The 21,950-nt window shown below is 40.5% G+C and overlaps 1 protein-coding gene across 3 annotated transcripts; it reads right to left on the bottom strand.

The window, feature by feature from the left end:
• Nucleotides 1-1,059: 1,059 nt before the first annotated feature.
• LOC122089911 (F-box protein At5g07610-like) lies at nt 1,060-18,459 on the bottom strand. 3 transcript variants are annotated; one of them, XM_042659682.1, is made up of 5 exons: nt 18,247-18,459; nt 17,828-17,900; nt 16,776-16,818; nt 15,306-16,677; nt 1,060-1,814 (listed from the first exon to the last, which is right to left on the bottom strand). In XM_042659682.1, the coding sequence occupies exons 2-5, from the start codon at nt 17,829-17,831 to the stop codon at nt 1,767-1,769; spliced, it is 1,467 nt and encodes a 488-aa protein (XP_042515616.1). In that variant the 5' UTR covers nt 17,832-17,900; nt 18,247-18,459; the 3' UTR covers nt 1,060-1,766. The 3 variants fall into 3 exon arrangements, with proteins under 3 accessions (XP_042515616.1, XP_042515615.1, XP_042515617.1); XM_042659681.1 differs by lacking the exon at nt 18,247-18,459 and adding an exon at nt 18,011-18,034; XM_042659683.1 differs by lacking the exon at nt 17,828-17,900 and having other exon boundaries at nt 18,247-18,458.
• Nucleotides 18,460-21,950: the final 3,491 nt, after the last annotated feature.

Raw genomic sequence — 21,950 nt, 5'->3', positions numbered from 1 at the left:
GACAATGACAACTGGTGGTGTATCCTCTCAAAAAAGAGGTTGTTAATCACCAAGTTAGCTGCCAAATTTTAGAGATTTGTTGGTACTACCGGCTCTCTTGGATTCTCAAATAGGTGTTTATCTATTTGCTCACATTGGTGGTGATTATTTTGAAAACCTAAAATTCATCCCAAATTTAAAATATTTTTCTAGATACTTGTTCTTGATGCATCCCTATTAAGGATTTTTTGGGAAAATAGATAAATATTGACCTCAATTATGATCTATGTCAAACCCATTGTAAATCCATGTGGCATGTTTTTTTATCTTGTGATTTCTCTCAACGATTTGGACTACAAGATTTTTGGGGTTGAGAAATGAGAACTTTACCATTACTTCTTTCCCTTCCTTTATAATGTATTTCCTTAATTCTGATCTCATACCTGATTCTGATAAAAATAAGCTTTTTGGTATGCTAATGATCTCTTGCTTATTTTATCTGGTCTCACAGAAATCAAAAGGTGAGACCAAACCTCTTGACAGTCTTGTCTAACATTAGCCGGTAGATATCAGATTCCATCAAGCCTTTAATGCACAATTATACTACTGAGATGACTCAAAAAATGGCTATGATGCCCAATCTACCTCTTCCCCTCCCATTTCTGGATTTCCCTATTCCCTATTAATTTGTACAAGTGTCTCTAACCCCCAAAAAATATTTCAAGATGGGCAAGTGGTATTCTTTTTAGAGGAAAATGTGTCTTACTCACTGCAGATTATATAAAGACAAGAAAAAGTATTGAAGCAGACACTAAAAGCTTACTCCACGGTTTAAAGCAGGCTAGAGAAGGGTGGGACGTGGTTGAAGTTTGATGTAATTCAATGGATGTGCATCCTGATTCTGCATAATTGCTCAAGTTCATGGCCTTCAATCTCAATCCCCCTATATTTTTTATGTCTATAAATCCCTTTCTTTGGTCAATTTTTTGTCTCAGGCCACCCTCTAATGAATTGCTGCTTTTGTTTAAGCAAATTGCTTACTTTGTTATGCATAGAAAACTAATTTTATGACACTGAAACTTGTGTGAAGTAATCAGTTTCCTTCATTAATAGAATTTTTTTAGTTCATCAAAAAATAAAATACAATAAAAGGCCACACCAATTTAGATATAAGGACCTCCTGGTTCACTATGTACAATGCTTCTAAAACCCAAGCCGCCTCCAATTTTGGGCTGGAAGACATGAATAAGGTTTGCTTCCTCTTTTAGTGCCAAAATCTTTGACTGTATCTCTTATCACAGAACAAGCATACAAGGGATGGAAAACCTTACCCAAGAAGCATAGACTGAAGAAGTTTGCTGTTTGCAAGCTGGACCAAAATTATATTTTGGAGTATATTAGTAAAACAACTCAGAAGTATATAAAATTCCTAAAACTATTAGTTGATGACCTTCATAAGACATTTTGAGGGGAAACCGTTCCAACCGGATGACCAACCATGACCTGGGTAACTGTATTTTGTCAAAATGCTCTCTTCAATTTTGTATACTGTTTATATGATTACATTTACCAATAACCATCTTTTTTAGAGACTGACCTTCGCGCGTTTGGACCGTTTAGATTGTTGGCCGATCTGGTTGCAGGCCAATACCATCGCAAGTGAGGACCATCATTCAAGCACGTTCCAGGGGAAAAGAAAGCAAGTGATTTGTCTTTAGCTTTAAACGCACAGGCTACAAGGCCAGAGCCCACGCAAGAAGTTGCAACAGCTGAGCCGAATACACTAATTAACATCTTTCCAAGGAGCATAGGGGACTAGCGTGGCCAGATTTGACCTGCAATCAAGCTCGAGTTGGTGAAACAGTCTAAAGATACTCACTAGCATAAATTGAAGCCTGGCCTAAGACTACAAGAAGTTCTATCTTATACTGCAAGGAGAAGATTATCTCAATTAAAGTTTGTTGTAGTACATTTGAAACATTTGTGGCAAAATGAAACCAGCATTAACTAATTCCCCCCCAAGATCCTATTCCAAATTTTAGGCACGTGAAGTTGATTGCCATAGATGTAATAAATGAACTACGATTAATGGACTAAACTGGCTTGACAAGAAGACTGTTATGCTCAAAATGTACTCGCCAATACCAGCTTGACATGTGGAACCAAGTCTGGGTGAGGCAGGCCAAGGCCGAACCACTGAACCAAACTTAGGGATCAGGAAACTAGACCAGGACCAGCTCAAGGGCTGGCTACCGCCAAGTCCACATCCGTAGGTCGGCACCTGAGTGACCGAGCTACTCATGGTCGCTCAGAGAATCCTAGCTAAGGAAATTCATTCACCACAAGGCTATCTACTCCAAATCAAATACGTGACCTCCAAGGCAAGGAGACAAGAAATATTACCTAAAAGGACTCCTAATTGTCTCTAAAATGAAGGGGAATCTGATGGGGACATCAAGACATACAGCCGAAGGAAGAAGAAAACCCAACATTCTTTGTGGTTGGAGGATTAGAAGAAGGAAGAAGAAGGAAAAAAAAAAAGGAAGGCTCGATCTAGCCTTTCCAGAGATGGATCGAGTCCTGCCCTTCCAAATCTTGCCAAGATTGTGTGGCCCCCACCAAATCTGATAGTTTAGTAGTTTTATTTTCTAGGATTTTGTTTATTTAAGTCTTTAAGTTAATTAGGAAACTAAGTAATTATCCTATTGTTTTCTTTTTAGAAAGTTTCTTCGTTTATGAAATAACATTCCTAGAATAATCTTTTCTTTTTAGTAATTAATCTCTTATTTATGTAAGGCCATTGGCCACGGTTGAATTAATGAATGATAATTGAAAAACAGCCAAGGAGCAAACCCCCCCACCCCTCTCATGATTCTCTCTTTCAATCTCGTCTTTCTCACTCTCTCTTTCTCGCCTTTTCTCTCTTTATTCTCTCTCAGTTCTCTCTTCTCTTATCTCCCTCCCTCTCTCACTTTTATATCTTTTCTCACTGGAACTATTGCTGGACTCTTGACTTGAACTGCTACTGTATACTGCTGCTGCTTACTGTCTACTGCTGCCGGCCAACATCTGCTGCTGCTACTACCTTTTGATGTTGAACTGTTGCTGCTGCCTTTGATGCTGAACTGCTGCTGATTTTCTCTTCAATACTAGGCTTCTGTTATCCTTTATGACAAGGACTGGGTTGTTGCTGATCTCTTTTCAACAATCGGACTGCTGTTGGACACCTTCTTCAAATCTGGGTTCTCGTCCTTTATTCTCAGACCTGGGCAGCAGATAAGTATAAAATAAACCCCCCCATTCCCTCCATTATCCCCTCATTATTTACTCTGTTACTTCCATTAAAACCCACCCCCTTTTAGCCTTTGTTTAACCTTTTATTTACCACACTGTTTGTCTTAAGTATTGCTGGTCTTCTTATTACTAGTATAACTGATTTTAGAGCATATAGCATGGGGTTTCTATCTACTTTTGATGCTTAATAAACTAGTGCTGTAACCTAATTTTGATTGTTGTTATGTTCCCTACCCCATGTTTCCCCTTGAAGCTTGAGTGAGTTTATGTGTTTTTCTTCCTAGATTATTATTGCTCTTTGCTACTTTGTTTATTAGTCTCATTCTATTTTGCATGTTAAATCTTGTTTGCTGAGTTTCTTTTGTCCTGTCTACACAAGTCCCTCGAGTTAACCATACTTAGTTAGTTAATCTTGTAGGAAACCTAGTCACCTAGGAACCCCCTACATCATCTTGGTATCAGAGCAAGGTTATGTCTAAGTTTAGGTACTGTTGTCCCTTGTTTACATGTCTTACCTTTTGAGGTCTACTCTCCTTCGCAATCTGTCCATAGTCGAGTCTGAGATAAGAAAGCATTACCATAGATTAAAGGACACCCTTTTCTTCCTTAAGTGGCGGGACCAAATAGCATTGGACGCTATTCCCTCCAAAAGCACATACTTGAGAGGGAGATTTCTGACCTCAAGAGTGAAAGAGCTAACTACCTGTCTCAATTGGAGATTCTGAGTAGACCTTGAGTCTTTGGTGGCTACCGTACCTTGGCTGCCCATCTCCTTATGTCCACTCGTAGTGGTAGAGCATACCAGGACATGTCTGACCCCCCTAACACCTCCACCCAATATAAGCAATTGGCTGAATTCATGAAAGCCGTCCAAGCCATACAGGAAACACAAGCTGCCCATCTCCAAGCCCTTACCGATAAGTTGACTGCCCTCGAGACAAGTGCCCAAAACCCTGATAGACGGCAAGGCCATAACACAACTGGCATTGAACCTAGGGGCAGAGGCCCTAATCCTGAGGAAGTAAACGAGAATAACCAAACCGATGGTTATGACCAAATAGGGGATAACTTCCAATGCCTAAGGCGAGGTAGGGATCGGGGTAGGGGTCGAGGCCCACCGCCAAGACATCAAACCAAATATGGAGATGATGAGGGTTATGAGCATCATGATAGGGGCTTTGATGTCAGACGGATGATTAAGGTAGATGCCACTACCTACAATGGTAAGATTGATGCTAGGATCCTTCTGGATTGGATCAAGCAGATGGATAGGTACTTCGATTTCTACGATATGCTAGAGGAAGTCCGCTACCGATTTGCTAAGTTCAAGCTCATTGGAGCTGCCTAGGATTTCTGGACAGACCTAGAGTACCAGGAGGACCACCTAGGACTTGAGCCAATCACCACCTGGGTAGAAATGCAAGAGCGATTGTCCACATACGACAAGGAATTCTATGCGGTTGTCTAATCACTGCGCTATTGGCGACATTACCTTTTACCGCAAGAATTCGTGCTATTCTCTGACCACCAGGCTCTGAGATACCTGAGTGCCCAAAGGATACTTAACCAGAGGCATGCCAAGTGGGTTGAGTTCTTCCAAGAGTACACTTCTGTACTCAAACACAGACCTAATGTCGAGAATACTGCTACAGATGCACTGATCTGGGTGAACATGTACCTCAGTCGCACCAATACTAGGAGTCGGGCTAGTGTGCTACTCCAGGCAATAAGTGTAGAGGTTGTAGGGTTCGAGCGAGTTAAGGACCAATACCCCACCTGTCCTGATTTTAGTGAACCGTTCACTTCCTCGAGTGAAGGCAACCCGGTCAATCACTCAGACTACCTACTTAGGGAGGGCTTCCTTTTTAAAATAAGCAAGTTGTGCATTCTCAGGACTTCACTCCGAGATTTCCTGATCTGGGAATTGCATGCTAGTGGAGTCGCTGGCCATTTCGGTCGAGATAAAACCATCACCCTCGTTGAGGACCAATTCTTTTGGCCAGGATTGAAGAGGGATGTTGCTAGAGTTGTGAGTCAGTGTAGGACATGCTAGACCGCCAAACAACAAAAGCAAAACAAGGTTTGTACACTCCCCTACCCGTTCTCCATTCCCCTTGGCAAGACCTTAGCATAGACTTTGTACTTAGTCTACCAAGAACTTCGAGAGGCCATGATTCTGTTTATGTGGTTGTGGACCGCTTCTCGAAGATGGCCCATTTCATCCCATGCTCTAAGACCTCTGATGCATCCATAGTAGCCAAACTTTTGTTTAATGAGGTTGTCAAGTACCATGGGTTGCCCCTCACCATAGTGTCCGATAAGGATGTTAAGTTCACCAGTCATTTGTGGAGGACCCTATGGCGGATGATGGGCACGAAGCTCCATTTCTCCTCCGCTTTCCACCCTCAGACCGATGGCCAGACCGATGCTGTCAATAGGAGCTTAGGGAATTTATTGCGTTGCCTCCTAGGAGAACACCTTACCAGTTGGGATCGAGTCCTTAGCCAAGCTGAGTTTGCATATAATAGTTCTAAGAACCGTACCACTGGTCTGTCCCCCTTTGAGATCTGTTTAGGATACCAGCCCCGGGCACCCATAGACCTTATCCCAGTCGTGTCTAGTTCCAGGACCTCCCAGTCAGCCGAGTCTTTTGCTCAGCATATACATGATTTGCATGTAGGTATAAGAAGATAGATAGCACTGAGCAACGAGCAATATAAGTCGAAGGCAGATGTGCACAAAAGGCTACAAGAGTTTCAAGAGGATGATATGGTGATGCTTAAAATTAAGCCGCAACGCGTTGTTAGGGGAAAAGCGAGCAAGCTGCATGCTCGTAGCACAGGTCTGTTCAAAGTACTCAAGAGGATAGGTGCCAATGCGTATGTTCTTGATCTACTAGCTAATATGAAAATCAGTAATATTTCCAATGTTGAAGACCTTGTCCCATACCATGGTACCTCTACCATTACCCCTTTCCATCCTGATGACTTTGAGGACTTCCCCTTCACCATTGATGAGACTACTAAACCAAACCAACCACTTCCCCCCACTTCATTACCACCTGTGCCTATGGTCACGAGAAAGACTGAAGAAATTGAGAAAATCCTTGATGAGAAGATTATTTCCACACACACTGGAGGTTCTAGAGAGTTCTTGGTCAAGTGGCGTGGACGTCCGGAAATTAACAACACCTAGATCACAATGCAAGAAATCCAACAACTCAACCCAGACCTGCTTGAATATTACATGAGCTTTAATTCACCAAAGGTGAATTCTTCCAAGCCGGGGAGAGTTGATGGGGATATCAAGACATACAGCCGAAGGAAGAAGAAGACCCAACCTTCCTTATGGTTGGAGGATTAGAATAAGGAAGGAGAAGAAAGAAGAAGAAAAAAAAGAAAAAAAAAGAAGAAGAAAGGAAGGCTCAATCTAGCCTTTCCAGCGCTGGATCGAGTCCTCCTAATGTAGCATTAGATTTGACAAACCAAACTAGACCCAAAACTGCAGGAACTTATAAACCAAAGAACAACCATAATTACCCAAATAAATCAAGCACAGTATGGTAGTAAAAACCGAGATAACAGAATATGACACTTGCATCTATTTCAACAACTCAGAAATTCTGAAACAGAATAACAGCCAAGGGTTTAGGGGCTGAACTCATCAACTAACAAGCATAAACAGTGAAGTATATGACCAGCAACCAGTAACAACACACAGTACCAAGAGAATCAGAATTCTGGGCAGGAAACAGAATCGGCCAGAACAGGAGACTTTCCAGATTTCACAATCCGCTCGTCTGATTATGCTCAGATTAGTATTGAGCCTCCTTCTAGATGAGACTATCACTCGATCCAAAATTCAAGGCCATCAGATGGCTGCAACTCTCAGATAGAGAAGGGCGACAGGATGGAAATCTGAAATTCTAAACCCAGAATTTGGAAAAAAAAACCAACAGATCTCTTTCCTGAATCGAAGGGCCTTGTAGATAAACTTGAGAATAAGAAGAAGAAAACTTGAAGAAGAAAAAGAACACTTGAAGAGACCTCTTGGAATTTACGCCGCAAAGAGTCAATTGGATCAAACACCAATTCCTTCAGCCTTGATCAAACACAAGACAACTTTTCATGAAGAAGACAAGAGCACTAGCCATTATTTTTTTATCAAAATCATTCTAGGCTTTTAGGAGCCTCCTCTTCTTTATTTATAATGTTAATGGGGGGAGGGAATTACAAAATAGAAGGTTCCTCAAAAAGGAAACCAAATGTTCTCCTAATACAATAGTTACTAAAACTGAAATTAGAAACTAGTTGAAAAAGGAAACTAACTACTAATGACTTGATTCAATTAATAACTTGACTCCTAAGGAAACTAATATAAATCAAATCAAGCCCAACTAAAAAGGAAACTAATGAAAATGGAAACTAACTAGTAATCCCGTACTCAATCTTAGAGCCTCCCTTTTAGACCCATAAAAGTGATCTATTACACTCAAAACACATGAGATCAAAGGCCTAACATGTATGGAACCCAACCTTAGGCTTATTCCTAATAAAACAAACATATTTTGGTAATTAATCTGCATCAACTCTCCCCATCTTGAAAAAAATTATCCTCGAATTTTGCAGTGATAAGGAGGAAACAACATGTGCGTAGCAGCTTTAACCATTCCCAAACAAAATTCTGGTTTCTTGCAGACTTTTGGAAGGTAGTCTTCAAGGTGTGGAGCTTTCTCTTCAAAGAACCATGATGGCATAACAAACTCTATATGCTCAACCTCTGAATCAATACCAACTGTGAATGTCGTGTGCATAGAGTCGTCAATGTTGGTAACCTTCTTATCAAGGATTGGAACAAACTCTACCTTTTCATCATGAATCTCAAAGACTTGTTGTGTAGTGCTTTCAACCACTACATCATTGTCCACGGCTTCAGTCTTGTCTACTATGCTCTCTTCAATGCAGAACTCTTCTATGGAATCTTTTGTCTCTTGACCTTCTGTTTTTCATCTCTTCAATGTGAACCTTGACTTCAAGTTCTTTTGGTTTGTATAGAGGTATCTTCACTTCACATAGAGGAGTTGTGGCTCTTGGGGGTATTGAAGTGTTAGGGGGGTATTGACCTCCCTAGCTTGGTAACCAAACCTTCTACTTGGCTGTGCCAGAAGTTCCTCTGCTCGAAGAGCCTTGTCAAAGCAATCTCTCACTGTATACACATCAGCAACACCAATTTCTCTCTTAATTTCAGCTCGTAATCCCAGTCGAAACTGAGAAAGTAATTGCCTCTCATTCTTCCTAATGCTTGTGAGAGAATAAAGTGCATCAAATTTGTTCATGTATTCCACAACATTCATATTTCCTTGACGAAGAGAGTTCAGCTGGTCTTGTATACGAGCTCTGAAATTACGTGGCAAGTACTTATCAGATAGTTCTGCTTCATCTCTTCCCATGTAGTAGCTCTCTACCACAGTCCTCCAGTTTATACTCATAGGTTCTCCACCAATCACGGGCAGCCTCAACTAGCTAGGCACGAGCTAGTTTCATCTTCCGTCCCTCAGGCAAGTCATAATAATCAAAATAATCATCCAGAGCAACTACCCAATCATAGAACAATTGGGGGTCATGTCTCCCATCAAACTCCTTCAGATCGAGCTTGACTTTCTGTGAATCTTCAAAGTACCTCTAATATGTGGGGCATTCAATCTCAAAATAACCCCTTACATATACTTCAAAAGTAGGTTGCACTACAAGAACCCTCTGTGGTGCTCTCAGATTATGGTTTGCTCTCTTGTTAGCCAACTGAGCAGCTACATTCAATGGGGCTTCCACTTCAGGTGTTGTATGTGAATCACCGGTAGGTTGTTGTGGTTGAATCTCTACAGCCAACAACCTTGTATTTAGTTCAGTCCGCAAAGCTTGCGGTTCAGCTTTCAATTCAGTTCTCCATTTTTGTAGAAACTCCATAATAGAAGCTAGGGTGGGGTGTTGTTCTCAGCCATGCTCTGATACCACTTAATGTAGGACTAGCCGACTAGGTTTGACAAGTCAAACTAGACCCAAACAACAGGAACTTGTAGACCAAAGAACAACCATAATAACCAAGGCAGAAACAATACCACAGATCAGAATAAAGGTTAAAAAAATAGATCTGTAACTCAAAGTTTCGAATCCAGAAACTGGAATTTATGAGTTCAGACTATAAACCAGATGAAAGCCTAACTCAGATATAGGAATAGGGTTCTAACAGACCATAAATCAGAATTATATCCACAAAAATAGAAGAGGACAGAACTTCCAAAGACCAGAATTTTAAGAAGAAATAATTTTCTGCAATTGAATAATAACTAGGATTTAAGGGATTAAATTCCCAGCTAATGAGACCAATTCATTGAAGAATAAACCAGCAACCAAATAACAATATTCAGAACAACTCAGATCATTATTCTGGGCAGAAATAAGAATCATCCAGAATAGGAGAAATATTCATAACTCAAGAAAACCTGGTCTGATTGGGTTCAAAACAGGATCGATCCACCCTCTTACTTGTCCTAACACGAGATCAAAATTGGAGCACCATCAGATGGCTGAGTGCTCAGATCAGTAAAGGCCGATAGGAGAAATCTGGGTTTCCAAAAACCAGAATTACAGAGAGATCAGATTACTTACTTGAGATGGCTAAAGAAGAATAGTAACAATAACAAAGAAGAATAAAACACTTGAAAGGACCTCTTGGACTTCACGCCGCAAAGAGTCAATTGGATCAAACACCAATTCCTTCAGCCTTGATCAAACACAAGACAACTCTTCATGAAGAAGACAAGAGCAACAACCATTATTTTTTTATCAAAATCATTCTAGGCTTTTAGGATCCTCCTCTTCTTTATTTATAATGTTAATGGGGGGAGGGAATTACAAAATAGAAGGTTCCTCAAAAAGGAAACCAAATGTTCTCCTAATACAATAGTTACTAAAAACTGAAATTAGAAACTAGTTGAAAAAGGAAACTAACTACTAATGACTTGATTCAATTAATAACTTGACTCCTAAGGAAACTAATATAAATCAAATCAAGCCCAACTAAAAAGGAAACTAATGGAAATGGAAACTAACTAGTAATCCCGTACTCAATCTTAGAGCCCCCCTTTTAGACCCATAAAAGTGATCTATTACACTCAAAGCACATGGGATCAAAGGCCTAACATGTATGGAACCCAACCTTAGGCTTATTCCTAATAAAACAAGCATATTTTGATAATTAATCTGCATCACCTCCCCTTCCAAATTTTGCCAAGATTGTGTGGCCCCCAACCAAATCTAATAGTTTAGTAGTTTTATTTTCTAGAATTTTGTTTATTTGAGTCTTTAAGTTAATTAGGAAACTAAGTAATTATCCTATTGTTTTCCTTTTAGAAAGTTTCTTTGTTTATGAAATAACATTCCTAGAATAATCTTTTCTTTTTAGTAATTAGTCTCTTATTTATGTAAGGCCATTGGCCACGGTTGAATTAATGAATGATAATTGAAAAACAGCCAAGGAGCAAAACCCCCCACCACTCTCACGATTCTCTCTCTTTCAATCTTGTCTTTCTCACTCTCTTTCTCGCCTTTTCATCTTTATTCTCTCGGTTCTCTCTTCTCTTACCTCCCTCCCTCTTTCACTTTTATATCTTTTCTCACTGGAACTATTGCTGGACTATTGACTTGAACTGCTACTGTATACTGTTATGGTTGTTGCTGCTACTACCTTTTGATGTTGAACTGTTGCTGCTGCCTTTGATGCTGAACTGCTGCTGATTTCTCTTCAATACTGGGCTGCTGCTGATCTCTTTTCAACAATTGGACTGTTGTTGGACACCTTCTTCAAATCTGGGTTCTCTTCCTTTATTTTCAGACCTGGGCAGCAGATAAGTATAGAATAAACCCTCCCATTCCCTCCATTATCCCCTCATTATTTACTCTGTTGCTTCCATTAAAACCCACCCCCTTTTAGCCATTGTTTAACCTTTTATTTTGCTACATTGTTTGCCTTAAGTATTGCTGGTCTTTTTATTACTAGTATAACTGATTTTAGAGCATATAGCATGAGGTTTCTATCTACTTTTGATGCTTAATAAACTAGTGTTGTAACCTAATTTTGATTGCTGCCATATTCCCTACCCCATGTTTTCCCTTGAAGCTTGAGTGAGTTTATGTGTTTTTCTTCCTAGATTATTATTGCTCTTTGCTACTTTGTTTATTAGTCTCATTCTATTTTACATGTTAAATCTTATTTGCTGAGTTTCTTTTGTCCTGGCTACCAAAGTCCCTTGAGTTAATCATACCTAGTTAGTTAATCTTATAGGAAACCTAGTCACCTAGGAACCCCCTACATCAGAATCCCCAATCCGATGGGGATATTATACACTCTCCAAATATAACTCAAAAACTTACTATGCATGGACTCCTATCATGTTTGGACTCCTACCAACACTAGGATGCTTACCAAGTTGGGACTCTCCATGGCCATATCACTCTAATTATATATTCCCAGGTAAGCCCCCCTTCAAAGGGGTCAAAACTTTTCCATTCTGCTTGGAATTACTGTTTGGAGAGATATTTGACTTATCCAAAGTTGCGGCTGACCTGGCCCCAGTGGATGACGGTCCGTCTTCTCAAACAGAGGACACACCGGCAGTTTGACAAGCCGCTGATTTCGGACCTCCAACGGAGGGAGGAGCTGGATTTGCGTCTATCTGCTCATGTGAATGCAGGGAATGTAGGAAAAACTACTTTCGCAAACAAGGAATCCCTACTTCGCAAGCAACTGTTTGTCGAACAGAAAGTAGAAAGCATTCTTCGTGCAAAAGGGGTGAAGCCCGAAAGCATTTTCTCGAATCGACACAAGATTCGGGGATATGTGCTTTACCCCGACGGCTCCCCTGTGAACATAAAAACGTTGAATTGTTATTTAAATCAAATAAAACTAGGCATCGGAGAGTCCCCCACCAGAGCAACCCGACACTCACTCTTCTATTTCTCCTTTGTTTGTTCTCTTGTGTAGGACGTATAGGAAGCCTCGGAAAAATTCTAGTTGCAATAGATTGACACCCTTCGTGGGTACATTATTAGTAAAGTCACACCTGATACTCATGGTGAGGAAGAGCTTGCATTTGGGTGGTTTTCAGCCACAACCGCTATTTCCAACAACTGGACAGGAGGTCACCCGGGGGGTTGACAAGGCCGGAACCAGCCAAAAAGGAGCACAACATGGCACCAACACCCCACAACTAGTGGAAATCCTTCCTCCACCACCACTAGAGCAGCTAGATCCTAGTGTGCCTGCCACAAATTTTGCAATTGAAAGCATTACAACTTCAAGTGCTAGAGACGAACTCGCTATTCAAAAATCTAGTTAGACATTTCAGGCCAACGCATCCTGATGTTGCATCCCCCGTGGCTCAGGCAAGCGGAGTGCTACTACCGAGACTAAGACCCACTCGGGACAAGGATGGTCATAAAAGTTCTACGAATACACACTGATGACGAGACCCACCCCTCGTCTACCGGCACGGAGATGAGGGTACTCGTACGGGGTCTGCGAACATACACAGGCGATAAGACCAACCGCTCGCCAAACGGCAAAGAACTCCCAACAAACCTACACATCCCCCTGGTGGCTCGAGAGGTGATGCCTTAGCCGCTAAAGCATCAACTCATCGAGGGTCAACCAGTGGACCCCTAACCTAGGGGACGAAGCCCTACTAGGAGGACCGACCCAATAGGCTCGGAGAATAATAGACTCAAGAATATGATACTTCCTCCTACTTTCGACCAGCTCTCCGACAATCACCATGCTATGGAAGTTCTTCACCTTAAAGCTCAAGTCCGTTGATGGAGAGGTAAAGGCTAAACCAATTCCCTAAGTGGTCCCAAGGACGATTAGGATTGGCCTCGCCATAGCAGACAGCGGAAGGGTAAGAGTAGAAGCTAGGACACCCCCAAGGAGGGATGAGACTCTCGGAGTAAATAGCCCTACTAGCAGCAGCGATTGCCTTTATCTCCGCCACCTGACTAGCACTGTGGAAAGCCATTAAAATGGCAGCAAAAAGAATGGAAAAGAAAAGAGAACATAAAAGAGAACAAGAGAAAGGAAGAGGGCCTTAGTGGTGATGGGAACAAGACCAAGGAGTAGACGACATGAGAGGTGACCACGAACCGAAATAGCCAGAGAGAACCATTGGTAGCAGGGTCGCAAAAAGACCTGTAGAAAATAGGTAGCACATGCAGAAGCTCTCAGGGAAGACAAAGACGATAAGGGAGAAGAAGAAGATGGAGTGGAAGAGAAGGGTAATATAGACCCATAGGAAAGTGGGAGCATTTAACGCCAGCCCACAACTAACACCTTTTACAGAAGGCGTGGGATTCGAACCAAGAAGGTGCGATGGTTCGACTTCTCATCTCTCAACTGACGGTGTCGTTGATGACATGGCTTCTCCCCATTCACCAACATGTCGATAGAACTCCTCTCAAACGACAAATTGTGACCGCCAACTAGGCACTTGTCTTGGAAAATCCACAAGGCATTAATGACCAAGATGCTAAGAAAAAGTTAAAACCCAAAACGGATGGATGGCGGTTCTCCCTCCATCATGGCATCGTTTCATCTGCTTAGTGGAACGGAAACCGTTACACGGATGGATTCTTGATGGCATGAAGGAACTACTACCATAGCACTAACGCTTGGAACTTGCCTTAACCGCTCGGAATGCTCGGTAAGTTGTGCTGGTTGCTCGGATAGTCACAAGGACTAGACTCACACTAGGCACTCGAATCAGAACTTGTACAAGACAGTCTACTACTCCTACAGACCCTTGTGGCTCTGCAAGAGTGGGGAGCATTCTGTTATGCTCAAAATGTACTCATTAATGCCAGCTCGAAGCGTGGAACCAAGTCTGGGTGAGGCAAACCAAGGCCAAACTGCTGAACCAGAGTTAGAGATCATGAGACTAGACCAGGACCAGCTCAAGGGCTGGCTTCCACCAAGTTCACATCTATAGGTCGGCAACCGAGTGACCGATACTAATGGTCGTTCAGTGAATCCTAGATAAGGAAATTCATTCACCACAAGGATATCTACTCCCAATCAAATACGTGACCTCCAAGGCAAGGAACGGATCGTTCCTAGACAGGAAAAATCAACTAAAAGGACTCTTAAAAAGGAAGGGGAATCCCCCACCGATTAAGATATTATACACTCTCCAAATACAACTCAAACTCTTACCACACTTGCACTCCTACCATGTTTGGACTCCTACCAGCATTAGAACGCTTACCAAGTTGACTCTCCATGGCCGCCTCACTCTAACTATAAATAAACAGGTCAGTCCCCATTTAAAGAGATCAAAACTTCTTCATTCTGCTTGGAATTACTATTTGCAGAGAGATCTAACTTAGGCATCGGAGAGTCCCTTGCCAGAGCAGCCCAATACTCACTCTCTTCTGTTTTTTTTTTCTATTTGTTCTTTTGTGCAAGACTTATGGGACCTAGGAAGATTACTTTCCACAACAAAGACAAACTAGTTTAAATGTTTCTACGAAGTCTAAAAAAATCTTATTATATTTCAACTAATCAAATGCGATGTTCTAAACCAACAAATGTATAATAGATAAAGAAAGATAACACAAAAGCATGGAATGCAATAATGCAAGGGAAAAATAGACACATGAAAAAAAAAAAACACAACTAGAAATATAACATTACGGACATGCCTTGTGACTCAATTCCAGGTCTATAAAGCTTGAGCCAAAACCCTCTATGATTGTATTGAGAAATCCTAGCCTCTATGCTATCTATAGGACCATGACAGATTAAAAGTAGAAAATGCCCAAACTCTAAACTAGTCATCAGAAGATGCTACATCGTAACTATTCGTTAATGTAAATTCTAGATCAGTTGCCTTAAGATGCATTCAGGCTCCCATGGATATTATAAATACATACAACCAATTCAACAGTCCACAAGTGTCAGTCAGAATAAGGAAAGTCATTTCTTACAGAGGGAAATTGAGTAGGCCATGCTGGATAGTTGTAAGATAGGACTGTGAAGCGAGGAACATGCTGAAAGTTCTGGACATTGTAATGGTGCACAACCTCCAACTTTCTCTTCTCAATATGATATGAGACTATCATCCCTGGCAAGTTCAACAAAACAAGGTGGAGACCTGATGGATGGAAAGCCAATGGAGAGAAGTGAAACCTATGTTGTTTGTGCCCGATATCATACTCTCCTCTGTAATTGGCAATAAGGCGAAATATATCCGGATGCTCATCTATCATGAACTGTAGACTGACACTGTGCTTCCGAGACCATGCAACCTGAGAGGCCTGTGAGAGTCCTCCACTGGAAAGAGCCCAGATGTGGAGATTGGTCAGGTTGCTCTCAGCATAGTGCAATAAACCACCCGAGAATCCCAAGAATCCATTGCTGGGAAGATCACTGCTAGCAGGCAGTGGGATGAACTGAACACAATCCTCTGGCATTACAGCAATTTCATTGTATGGAACCGAGCGCAGTGGCATTGATGACATCTTAAGATGGCTAAAATCAAGGGCAGCAATCCTACCAGCACCATCAGCATGTACATCCAACCAGTATGCAGCCCCATTGAACAAGGTATGACAGTGAAGTGTTCTTAAATACGAAGGATAATTGTGGAGTACCACCATTCTCCAATTTCCAGTCTCTGAAGAAAAGATCTCCAAAAATAGCGAACTCATAATCTGATAGCGAGAGAAAAGTAAAACTTCGAATTTGATCTGGGCGAGAGAGGGTTTATAACCGTCATCATATTTGCAGACTAATTTGGCACTTTCATATGGATACAATCTTTTAGGTTCAGGCAGGCCAACCCATTGCTTAGACAGCAAGTTAGACACATAGTAATTCCTGCACTGGTTTCCAGTCCTAGCAAAGAGAAGTAGCCCATTGCTAGAATCAACAATGAAGAAATTATGGTCAAAAGATCTCACTCTCTGTTGCACAGCAACATGGTTGTCATCATTTTCTACCTTGGCATCATTGTCAAGCCTAAGGAAGTTAAGTCTCTTGTCCTCCGGAGGCAAATATCCATAATCAAATGCAAAGAAATCCAACTGATGAAAGAAACTGGTAGGGGTGGTCATATGGGTGTGTGATCCTCCTCCTTGTCTATTAACATACATACAAGCAAAAAGTGGATCTGAGATCAAGCGATTCCAGCGAATGGAGACACACTTGGATCTGAAAAGTGTCTTTAAAGGGAGCAGAATGAGTATATAAGTTGCCAATTCATCTCCCATAGCCAGCAGTGGATCTGAATCTTCACTGTCAGTTTTATGGCTGATTCTCTCACTCTCCTCAATTTCATCATCCACGCTCTTAAAACGACTGAAAAGAAACAAAATGAAAAAGTTGCTACAAATAAAGCATGGGAAAAACCGATAACGGAGTTGAAATAACTCAGCAAGACGGAAGGAAAATCTTACCTCATGAAGTCAGTAAGGAACCAGAAATGAATTGAAAGAAACCCTGCCAATAACATACAAAAAGGAGTAAACATGACGAAAGAAAACTAAGATATTCAGCTTGCATTAACCACAGACATAGAGCTACATGACTTTAAGAATCTAGTTACATAATGTACTAACAAACAAAAAGAAACAACTAATGCCAAGACAAAGCACTTCCCATACAAAATTGCTTTAATAATTGAACATGAAGAATCATATAGTCTTGCAAGGACAATGTGTCAGTGACATATTGACCATACACTTGATATGGTGGATAAAAAATGTTGTTATAGATACCTTACAGAGATACATAGTTCCCTGAGAGACAAGAGCGTAGAACAGTGATTAGATCCACAACACACTTACTCAGTTTAGGCCAGACAGTATTAATGAGACAGTTGCTTTGACTAATTGTATACACTTCCCCACACCTATTATAGCTAAGATGGTAATTAGTTCGTTGATCAAATCATTTGAGAATGCCTTTTTACCAGTCAAATTTATAGATAAAAAGGGTAATGTTACAAGTAAACTTCCAAATACAGAAGTGCTAAGTGCTGAGTCCTAACAGGTAATACCACGATTTCAGAGGGTTTTACTCCTTCAAAGTAATATTGTGTTTCAAGGTAGATTGCAAGAGTAGGACCAATAACTAAAGTGGTTTAAACCCCAAACTCATTTACGGCATCAGTGTCATCTAATTAATTTAAATGGATTCAACATGCCATGCCACCAAAACAATTTTGCTGGAAAAGGTGAATTTGAAAGTAAACAAATAAGGAACTTGAGGTGGTAGGGGAGATCCATAGAAAGCATGGGCAAACGTTGGAGCTCCCTCAACTATCTCAAATGAATTTCACTGATAAGTGGTTCTAAATTCCTGGGCAACTCTATGAGTTTAGAGAAAGATGTAACAGGGTTATTTTGCTGTACAATTTTTTGTGACAACCAATGTTCAATAGCAATGCAAATTGACTGATAAATTACAGGAAACCACACAGACCATATTCAGAATAATTTTAACTCACACATTCCAAGCCCTCTATCGGAAGTTCAAGAATCTACCAAAAATAAACCAAACAACGGATTCCATCCTTCCATCTAAAAACATAAGTCAGGAGATGAAAACCCCATAAGATTCATGCATCAGATCGAGAAAGAATATAATTAAAAAATGTAAATATGAAAAGAAGGTGTAACAAAACCACAACTTGTGCTACGAAGCAACTATCAAAGAAATCCATCTCAAACGGATGAAACAAGAGAAAAAATAAAAAACAGAGTACATTTAGTAAGAGGGGGTTGGGGGTATGACGGAAAAAAAGGAAATTTGAAGTTTGAGAGAGAGAGAGAAACATATCGATCAGTCTGAAAGAGACATTCTGGCCATTTCAGTCTGTTTGGAGAAAAGCAAAACAAGGGGGCAATTGGTTAGCTAAACCTGAACCTGATAGAGCCAATTGTTCGACGGCGGCGAGTTTTGACCGTAGTGCTTCACCGGCGAACTTCGATTGAAGCTCCTGTTAAGTAGCTCCAGTCTTTTGACTCTTGTCCGACCTCGTTGATCGCTATCCCCCAACGCGGTAGTCACATCTCAATGGTCAATTTAACCCAGAACGATCATGATCCGGCTAATGGAGAACTGACCAGTTCTGGTTTTTTTACTCAACCGTTGAATTCCGATGCACCGTGGAAAATATTTCCATCAGTAATTCCATCGTATTGATTTTCATTTTTCCCTTTTTCAATTTTTTTTGGGAAATTACACTCCCCTCCCTTGTATTTTGCCTTAATATCACTCTCCCTCAGATATTTTGAGAAATACCACTTCCCTCCCCTAAGTTTAAAAGATTCTAACAATGGTCTCTATCCATTAGAGAATCATAAATGTTGACATCAATCTTACAAGTTACAATATGATATATAATTATTCCTTTCCCGATGTAAACATTTCAATTCTTTGTTCGGACAAGCTGAAACTCTCCTCTCATTGAAGTACACCTCACTGAAACCCTAGATTTTTGGTTGATGCTCAGACTTTGGTTGGAAATCTTCGATCATTAAGGGGTTCTGAAACCCCTGATTTGTATTCGACTCAACACTATCTATTTAAGGAAAAATCTTTTGCCACAAGACCTCGATAACTTTTCTCAGTCGAAGCTCGTTGCGACGTCGCTGGAAACTCTCTTTCTTGTTCACGCCACTGCAAAACCTCCATTGTCCCAGACATTGTTTATTCGCCAGCATCAGAGTCTACAACTCTCAAGTAAGTCAATGGTTTTTTTATAACTTTATTTCACCATTTTCCCCTTCTTTCTTCTCTCTTATCGGTACCCCTAATTCGGTTTGATGGTTTTATGGAATTTGGAGATAGTTGGTATTTGAGACCCCAAAGTCTCCTTCCTCTTGCAATCGATTTGAGACCTCAAAGTCCCTTCGACCTTCAAGCAGTAAGACCTCTCTCTCTCTCTCTCTCTCCTACTCTAGGTATATTCTCTGCAACATTTTTAGTTGAGAAATTATAAGAAACAAATTTCTCCTATAAGTATTTGGGGGAGAAAATACCTATGAAATTGCTCATTTGTGTGTGTCATTTTCTCTTATTATATTCTTGATGTCTCAATGAATGGGAAGTTGTGGGTTTTCGACAATACTAGACGCCTATTTATTATTCTTAAAGGAAACTGGAGGAAATTTTGGTTGTGGCTTTGATTTTGGTATTTTTTTATTAGAAAGAGGAAATTTCACTCCCCTCCCCTAGCATTTCCACTAATTACACTCTTCTCCCTTGCGATTCTCCTTTACCTCTCACTTGGGTAAGCCTCTCTCTCTCTCTCTCTCTCTCTCTCTCCCTCTCCCCCTCTCTCCCTCTCTCCCCCTCTCTCCCTCTCTCTCTGTGGACGATAAATAGTTGTGATTGAAACTGGTCAATTGAAAGTCATTAAAGAATTTTTATTTTCTTTCCCCTTCTTGAATGTTGCAATCGAACACCCGTCAGACTTCTTGGTCTTCTTTGTTTCAGTGTGATATGATCCTCGAAGAACTCAACCCCATAAATCGACTTACAAGATGAGGGACCTAAGACCATAGAAAATTGATGGGATCAGCCCCCATATGCTGATATGAGATTGAAACATACCACCATGCTTCCAAACTCGATGCACATGACAATCCACTCTGGATCAGACAGTCATTTCTAAAAAGCTCTCACTCTACTCGAAGGTTTCTGCCTAGGGGTAGGTAGCCCTTTCCTAACGGCTATCACTCTGGCACCACATCACCCCTTTCGTGCGTAGGTTGGGTCAAGAATTTGCTGCTCTGATACCACTAATACGGCCCTAGAAGAACTCGATCCCATAAACCTGCTTATAAGGTGAGGGGACCCAAGACCATATAAACCCACATCAATTCCCTTTACCCTCCTGCTTTCATTCAAAAAGTTGTAAAAGATTTGGTTCCAAAATATATGCCAAGGACCCCTTTTTGAATGCTGCTATATTGGGTTTGTCATCAAAGTCTAGACACAAGTATTGACAACTTTATCAAAAATCTATTGGCATCATATTGGCTTTTTGAAAAAACAGAGATGGGAGAATTTGATGATGAAGACAATGATAGTGATGATGTTGAGGTCGTGAACATTGCAAATGTGGTAGGCCATACATAACAACAACAATGGGAAGCGTATCGAAAATAAATTACAAATTAGTTTAAAGAAGCTTATCATAATTGATGTTGAGCAGATGTGTTTATTGTGTACCTTAAAAATCGGTGGGACCTACTTGTGTACTTTGATTAGTATCAATTTAATAAAAAAAAAAATCTATAGATAAACAACCAAGGGGAGTGCATGCCAAAGCATCAATTAGGCATGATTTTTGCCTTTCATTGGGGGTAGGGCAATCATTTCACCCATCTTGTGTATGGATGTATATGCCACACTTTCAAGTATAGTCCTTTTTCCCATATAATTTTTAAAGTTACAAAAATCATTATGCACATTGGCATATCAAATCTATTTCTTATTCTACAAACTATTTGACTAGTAGTTACCAAAAGTTTCTAGTTTCTTATCAAAAATGGTTTTCACTAATGTTTTTGTTAAAATGTAAAAATCAAAAAGAAAAATGAAATCAAAGAGGGCCTAAGCTATGGTTGGGATTGTTTATTGGTAGTTCTTTGTGTTGTTTTATGGTTGTCCTTGTTGGCAACTCGGCCATGTGGTGGTGATGACATGGTCAGTTTGGGTGATGTGGATGAAAATGATGATATGACAGTGTCTAGTGTCACTGATGAAAATACAGAGCAGCTTGGTATGCATGGAGTGGTTTAATACATCATTAATAGGTGGTGTGGGTTTTTGGGTCAAAACTGGTAAAATTAACCTATTTACGATCGAGAGCATTTTTGATAATAAAAATGATATTTTTAGAAGATCGTTTCTTCATAAAAAATATAGATTGTAATTTATCTAGTCCAGTGCATCTGATTTTGTCACATTCCGATTCCGTATGAGAAAGATACGTCATTGGAAAGGCCTAGGGGTATTTTGATCTTTTTATATGGATGATTCAGATGATTGAGTCTTCTGAAAAGTCGTAGAGCATCCAGTTACGGTTCCAACGCACTTCGTTTCATCTCGATCGGATATCATATGAAAAAGTTATATGTGTTTCCGTAAAGTCGGTTCGAAAATCCAAACCGAAAATCCATCAATTGCTCTCGGTGTTGGGTGGATTTTTTGGAATTCATTTTTGAAATTTGAAGGGCTTTTGTTTAATTTCAAGATTTTGAAGGTCTGAGTTGCAAGGGGTCTTTAAGCACTGAAATATATAAAGATAGGGGCTTGATTGTAATAAAGAGGAGTAAAGGGAAGTGAAATGGATGGTCAAGATTCGACCACGTAGGCTTGATGCCCATCCAAAGGCTGCTGAGATTTTGCGCTAACATGGAAGAGATAGATGCTTGCGCATAGGATTTGATTGGTTAGGTGCATAATTCTTGATGCACTGGCGCTACACCTTATCAAGGCATGTTGGTGTATTTCGCGCATGTATAGAAGTTAAAAAAAAATTCCAATCTTAATGATCTCATGAAATCTGATGAAAGCCAACATGGAGGATTCGGATCCAATGGTCAATAAGCCTTTCA

Source organism: Macadamia integrifolia, chromosome 9, assembly GCF_013358625.1.
Source record: "Macadamia integrifolia cultivar HAES 741 chromosome 9, SCU_Mint_v3, whole genome shotgun sequence".
NCBI lineage: Eukaryota > Viridiplantae > Streptophyta > Magnoliopsida > Proteales > Proteaceae > Macadamia > Macadamia integrifolia.
The sequence above is the reverse complement of the archived record's forward strand: the minus strand, read 5'-3'. Positions and strand labels throughout refer to the sequence as shown.

Coding starts and splice junctions, on each gene's coding strand:
- LOC122089911 (XM_042659682.1), bottom strand. Junction 16,678..16,775: donor TTCCTTACTGACTTCATGAG/GTAAGATTTTCC, acceptor GTTTCTTTTCAG/TCGTTTTAAGAGCGTGGATG. Junction 1,815..15,305: donor GGCCTACTCAATTTCCCTCT/GTAAGAAATGAC, acceptor GCTTGATTGCAG/GTCAAATCTGGCCACGCTAG.